General features: G+C 38.5%; 1 protein-coding gene across 1 annotated transcript; it reads left to right on the top strand.

Moving 5' to 3' along the window:
* Window positions 1-2,162: 2,162 nt before the first annotated feature.
* LOC115258213 (pyridoxine/pyridoxamine 5'-phosphate oxidase) lies at window positions 2,163-3,730 on the top strand. The gene is made up of 4 exons (XM_029858300.2): window positions 2,163-2,345; window positions 2,484-2,640; window positions 3,143-3,242; window positions 3,301-3,730. The coding sequence occupies exons 1-4, from the start codon at window positions 2,300-2,302 to the stop codon at window positions 3,721-3,723; spliced, it is 726 nt and encodes a 241-aa protein (XP_029714160.2). The 5' UTR covers window positions 2,163-2,299; the 3' UTR covers window positions 3,724-3,730.
* Window positions 3,731-5,695: the final 1,965 nt, after the last annotated feature.

Below are 5,695 nucleotides of genomic sequence, written 5' to 3' on the forward strand. Positions count from 1 at the left end.
CTATATCTAGTTTTTTACTTCCGTTTATCAAATTACTGTACCTTAGGACTAAGCCAACCGAATTAAATTCAATTTTGAAAGTTTGTGACTAATGTATTGGTCTTCATGTATCGTTGGACTCGACTAAAATATGACCAAAGGCAAAAAAGTTGCAATTTATTGAAAACTTTTCGAAAAGTTCTAATGATTCGAATGTTTTATTCAAGGGCTGGAAGTCTCTTTAAGGCTCAAGCATCCGTCATCATTTTTCGGAAAACGAAAAGCAGTTTTTTCACTGTAAATCAAAACAATGACCATGGAAATATATTCACTGTATGAATGCACTGTAGGAATGCAGTGAATACATTTTCATGGCAAAATCTTTTGTTTTGAACGAGAAAACTGCTTTTAAATTCTTGATGATGGCAATGATTTCAATGACGAATGGTTCAACGTTAATAAAGACAAATCAATCAAATCAATCGAATGTTTTATTTTTGTAAGTATGCTCTAACTTTGTAAAACATTCTGATATTGTATAGAGAATAATTAATCAGCAGATTTTTGGATAAGCCACACTTGATTGACCGTAATCATTTCACAATAATGAAAAAAAAGAAATGACAGAACTTGGCAGAAACATTTTTGTCTTCGTAAATACGACTCTAGACCCATTGTGCACTGAAAAGCCCGCATCCAGCAGGTTGCTGATTGCAAGTGGAAAATTCCATGTAGACAATAGGACGCGAAGCTCAGCAGCGAAGCGAAAGTTATTTTTAGACGCAACCCGGTTCAACTTCTCGGGTTTGAATGGAGGTGTTTGTGTGTAGTGGTATTGAAGCTATGGAACCGTGTAGCGCATCTTAATACAACGAATGGATTATGATTTATCACATTTTCTGTACGTTTTTGATACATAAATTGGTAGAAAAGGCATATCTCAATTTTTGGTAGCTTTTCTTGTTTTGCGTGTATCTTTTGATGTAAGTGCAAATGATAAACTGTGTAAGTACTATCAAGATTTTAACAATTTTCATGTTTTTTGTTGTAGAAAAGCCAACTAACATATGTGCTACGCGAATGGAAGTTCAAGGCAGCACATCATAGAAAAGCATTGACTGAATCCGGAAGACTTCATCGTATAAATTTTATTTCATTATGCTCAATAAAAACCTGGTTTCAGCATTCTACGAAGTTAAAACATATCGTGATTGCTGCAGTTTTCAAGGACATACTGAGCTTATTAGTAATTTGTAGGCTGAAAACAATCCCATTGTAACCGAACCTAATAAAAAAGTACTGAGGCCCTCAGCTATCGATCTGACAAATGCGTATGATTTTACCGAACGGTTTTCAAAAAAAAAAAAAAAGCTGAGCTGTCGTCATACTATTGTGTCACTTCAGTTATTTTTGACAGTTCGTTAAAATGTCGAGATTACTGAGTGCTCAGTAATTTTTTAATTACCGAACTGATGACCGAGCGCTCAGCTGTTTGAATCTCGTCAAAAATATTGCTGAGTTCGGTAGACAAAAGTTAGTGTGCAGGGGAAGGACATCTAAGGGGAATGTTACTAATCTACAACTCGATCACAACAGGAAAATCCTGTTTCCAGTTTATTGGTGGTGTCAGGTGTCGCATCTTTTATATAATATGGCTTCTTGATGCACCAATTGACTTGCTGTTCCATATTCCAAGTTTCCAATCGTAGTTCTTTTGTAATCGCGTGGGTCTTTGCCGATTGTATCGAGTCATATTTTCCCCTATTTATCCCATCTGTTATTTGTAACGGGGATTTTTACGGGTGGCTTATTGAGCCTACGACGCCAACTCTCCTGTCTCGCCGGAGGGCCATTGAGCCAGTTCTGTTTAACGTCTTAACCAACACTGGGACAACCACGCTGATGGGGTCTACCACCTTGGATCTGGCTGGACGTGAGCTAGCATTTCTCATTTCTTTCTTTTCAGCCGCTGGATGCCGGAACAGACGCTGTTCTTATTCTTCAGCCCATTGTAACGTCAGAAGTTGAAACTTGCATACAAGTTATCCGCCATTGTATGGTAAATTGCATGTGGAAATTGAATCACATATTATACGAATCAAGTTGTCATGATTTTGATAATAATAAAATCCAATAAGAAACGTCAGTCAGTTGCCGGTTATGCTATCATACCCTCTCCCTCTTGCGTATTCCTAAAGTATCAGCTGTAGTTCGCAACCTTTGTCTAGCCGCTTGATTCGGTGCTTGATGCATATCTATTTGATAACACTGCTCCGTTGATTTATCTCGTCAGTTCAGTTTTGCCGGTGCTACAATCTGAATGTTATTGAACATCGCCCGCAGGATGTCTACTGTAGATATAGCAGGTAGGATTTTATTACATGAAAATATGAATGGTTTTAATTAGGGATCTGTGTTCGAACCAGTATGAGTTATTCAACCATTGACATTGTTGAATATCTGACAAATCATGAATAATTAAAAATTTATTTTCGTTTTCCAAGCATTGCGTATAAAGTACAAGGAGAAGAAGGATATTTTTCATGAATCCACTATCGAGGTAAAAGAACCATTTAGCCTGTTTCGGAAATGGTTTGACGAGGCCTGCAATACTCCGGAGATTATAGAGCCTAATGCAATGTGCCTGGCAACAGCCACAAAGTAAGTAGTTTGCAGATTATGGTATGTTGAATGTGGTTATTAAGGACAGACTTGTTAGAATCCCAAAATGGCCGCCACAATGGCTGACTTCGGCACCTACTCACGATTTCGGGTGCACAAAACTCTTCGTAAACAAAACCAGCGCACCTGATGTTTTTATTTGAGGTTTATTACAAGTGAGCAAGAACAGAATAATGTAAGTCACCGTTGTTTAAAGCTTGCATCTTGAGATTTGTGCGTCTGAAGTTCTGATGCACGGTTGAAGCGGGATTTCAAGATGTTTGTCCTTAAAGCAGCTGAACATTTCGAATGTTGATTTTTAATTATCTTTATAATTGTGGTGTCCTTACAACAATAATATACATTCAAATGTATGAATCAATGTTTACGTGCTACATAGATACTAGAAAGTAATATTCAAACAGTAGAAAATACGGCATATGTTAAATCGCATTCATTGATAAGATTGTGTCTCAACTAATTGTCTGTTTATCTTCCACAGAGGTGCTATTCCTTCGGCACGATTCGTTCTATTAAAAGACATCACTGACCAGGGTTTTACTTTCTTCACCAACTATGATAGTCGTAAAGCACATGAAATCGTAAGTAATTTGTTTGCCATTTTTGCATTCAAATTCATCACACTGTATTTCATCCTAGGCTGAAAACCCCAACGTGGCCCTCACCTTCTACTGGCTTCCGCTAAGACGGTCAATCCGCATCGAAGGATCGGCGGAGAAAATTTCACGCGAAGAATCTGAAACCTACTTCCATCAGCGCCCCCGTGCCAGCCAAATCGGTGCCCTAGCCAGTCCCCAGAGTCAACCGATTCCGAGTCGCGAGTTCCTGGATCAAAAGGAACAATCGATCAAGGACGAGTTGGGACCGGACGGAGTAGTTCCGCTGCCCAACTGGGGCGGCTATCTGGTGCGGCCTCGTACGGTTGAGTTTTGGCAGGGACAAACCAACCGGCTGCATGATCGGATCCGCTTCCGGCAGCAGCTGAAGGACGGCGAAAAGGTTGACGGAGAGGTGCTGCATCAGGGCGAGAGTGGATGGTTCTACGATCGGTTGGCTCCGTAGGATGGAAGAGTGAGGGGTTGTTGTTGCATTTGATGTGATTTGATGCCTTTGTTGAAATGTTATACATAAATGTGCTTGTAAAGCATTCATGTATCAAGGATATTAAAAATAAACGTTCAATTTACTATTGTTTGAAACACAGTATTTTTTTTCTATTCTTAACTAGCTAGAAATAAATTTTGTTGGGGAAACTACCGATTCCATAGTAAAATTAATAATCGTACCTATGATTCTCAACCGACAACAAAAAATGTAAAGTTCACTGAACTATGTTTGAAGTTACAATGTATTTCAGTAAGTTTGACGGTAGGGTATGAGTGCCATCAGTAATCTCACGCTCCCATATTCATCCTATTCGAAAACAAGCAATTCGCCCCCAAAACGACGATTCGACCGCTTGGGAGTGTTGTCGTCGTCGTGATGATGCTTCCCGAAAGCAATGTCAAATTTGTTCGGGGTTTCAAAACATTGGAAAGAAATTCATTATTTTTACAGTCAGATTGAGATTTACGAGTAAATGAGTGTGATCCGAAGGTATAACTGTTTATTCTGAGCATAATAGTATTTTTTACGGCAGTGAAAACTAATTTGAAGTACGATATTTCTGGGTCTGAAAATCGTTCAGGCGAAGTGGATAGCAAATCTAACCTAGAATATCCTACAATTCTAACCTCAACTCCTCACTTGCACAAGCCGGATCTCATTTTTCACGGAAATGGTGGAACAAAATGCAAAACTAATGTACGTGCGACCGAGGGAATTGAAAGTTCTACCATTGCCACTTAAAAAAATGCTCGGATGTGGGTTGTAAGTAGGAAAAATAAAATAATTCCCCCAACAGATTATGTTGATAGGTATGTAAAAAAAGGTTAACATCATCAGTTCGGTAGTTGCGCTACCGAAACAAAGATGGGTAACAGTAGGGGCATCTGGGGTAATACGCACTGTCGAGGCAAAACGCAGAGATTATCGGTTTTAGAGCTTTGAAACCTTATCAGTCTAATAGAACGTCTTAATAAATGAGCATCTGGAAAATTTTACATATCTGCGTTACGTAATTAGTGAGAAAAATGAATAAAATTGAAAAGCACGATTCTGATGTAATTTTCCTGATCGTTTGTCAAATGATTTGATGGTGAAAACCGACCAAACATCTAATTCTGTTGTGTTTATTCAGTTCATTGAGGGCAATGCTAAGCATAGGAATAATAACTTAAACAGTAATCTACGTAAATTATATGTTTTAAACTATTTTATTTTTTGCTATTGATTGGGGCAATATGCACTCCATTGGTTGGGGCAAAACGCACCTATAGAAAACAAGCTGTAATAATATCTATGAGTGCTCTGTAAGTAATCGCAAACAAAATTGAGCTATTGTTTGTCTTAAAACCTTATAAAACATGCATTTTGTCTAAGAAGTAAAAAGATTTCTAAACTCGACGGTGCATCTTGCCTCAATGTTGTGGTGCGTCTTGCCCCTTTGTTTGAGTGCATCCTGCCCCATTGTTGTAGTGCATTTTACCCCGAGCAAGGGTGCATACTGCCCCGCATAAACATACGAAGCCGTAATGTTAGTCTTTACAAAAAACGTTATTTTTAAGAGATGAACTGTATTAAGGCTGAAATTTTGTTTGGTTTCTCTTAGAATGAAAGTATATGCAACGAATGCATGCATTAAACCAATAAATTATTGCCTTTTTATATGCATTTGGACGCATCTTCCTTAAGTGGTGCGTATTACCCCAGAATCCCCTATGTTTTGTTTTGCCCTTGAAAGCCAATTACGGCACCGATTGATTCCGTTCTTTTTGTTTTCCTGCGTGCTCACCTCTGACAAAAAAAAAATAAGTCAGTTCCATAGAAAAATGCCGCCATTCAATCAGAAATTTCACAGAAATTGCCTGGGGGGATTGCTCTTGGGATTTCTGCTCGTATTTTGTTAAGGATTCCATCGCAAAATTCACAACAG

The sequence above is a fragment of the Aedes albopictus genome, chromosome 3 (genome assembly GCF_035046485.1).
Source record: "Aedes albopictus strain Foshan chromosome 3, AalbF5, whole genome shotgun sequence".
NCBI lineage: Eukaryota > Metazoa > Arthropoda > Insecta > Diptera > Culicidae > Aedes > Aedes albopictus.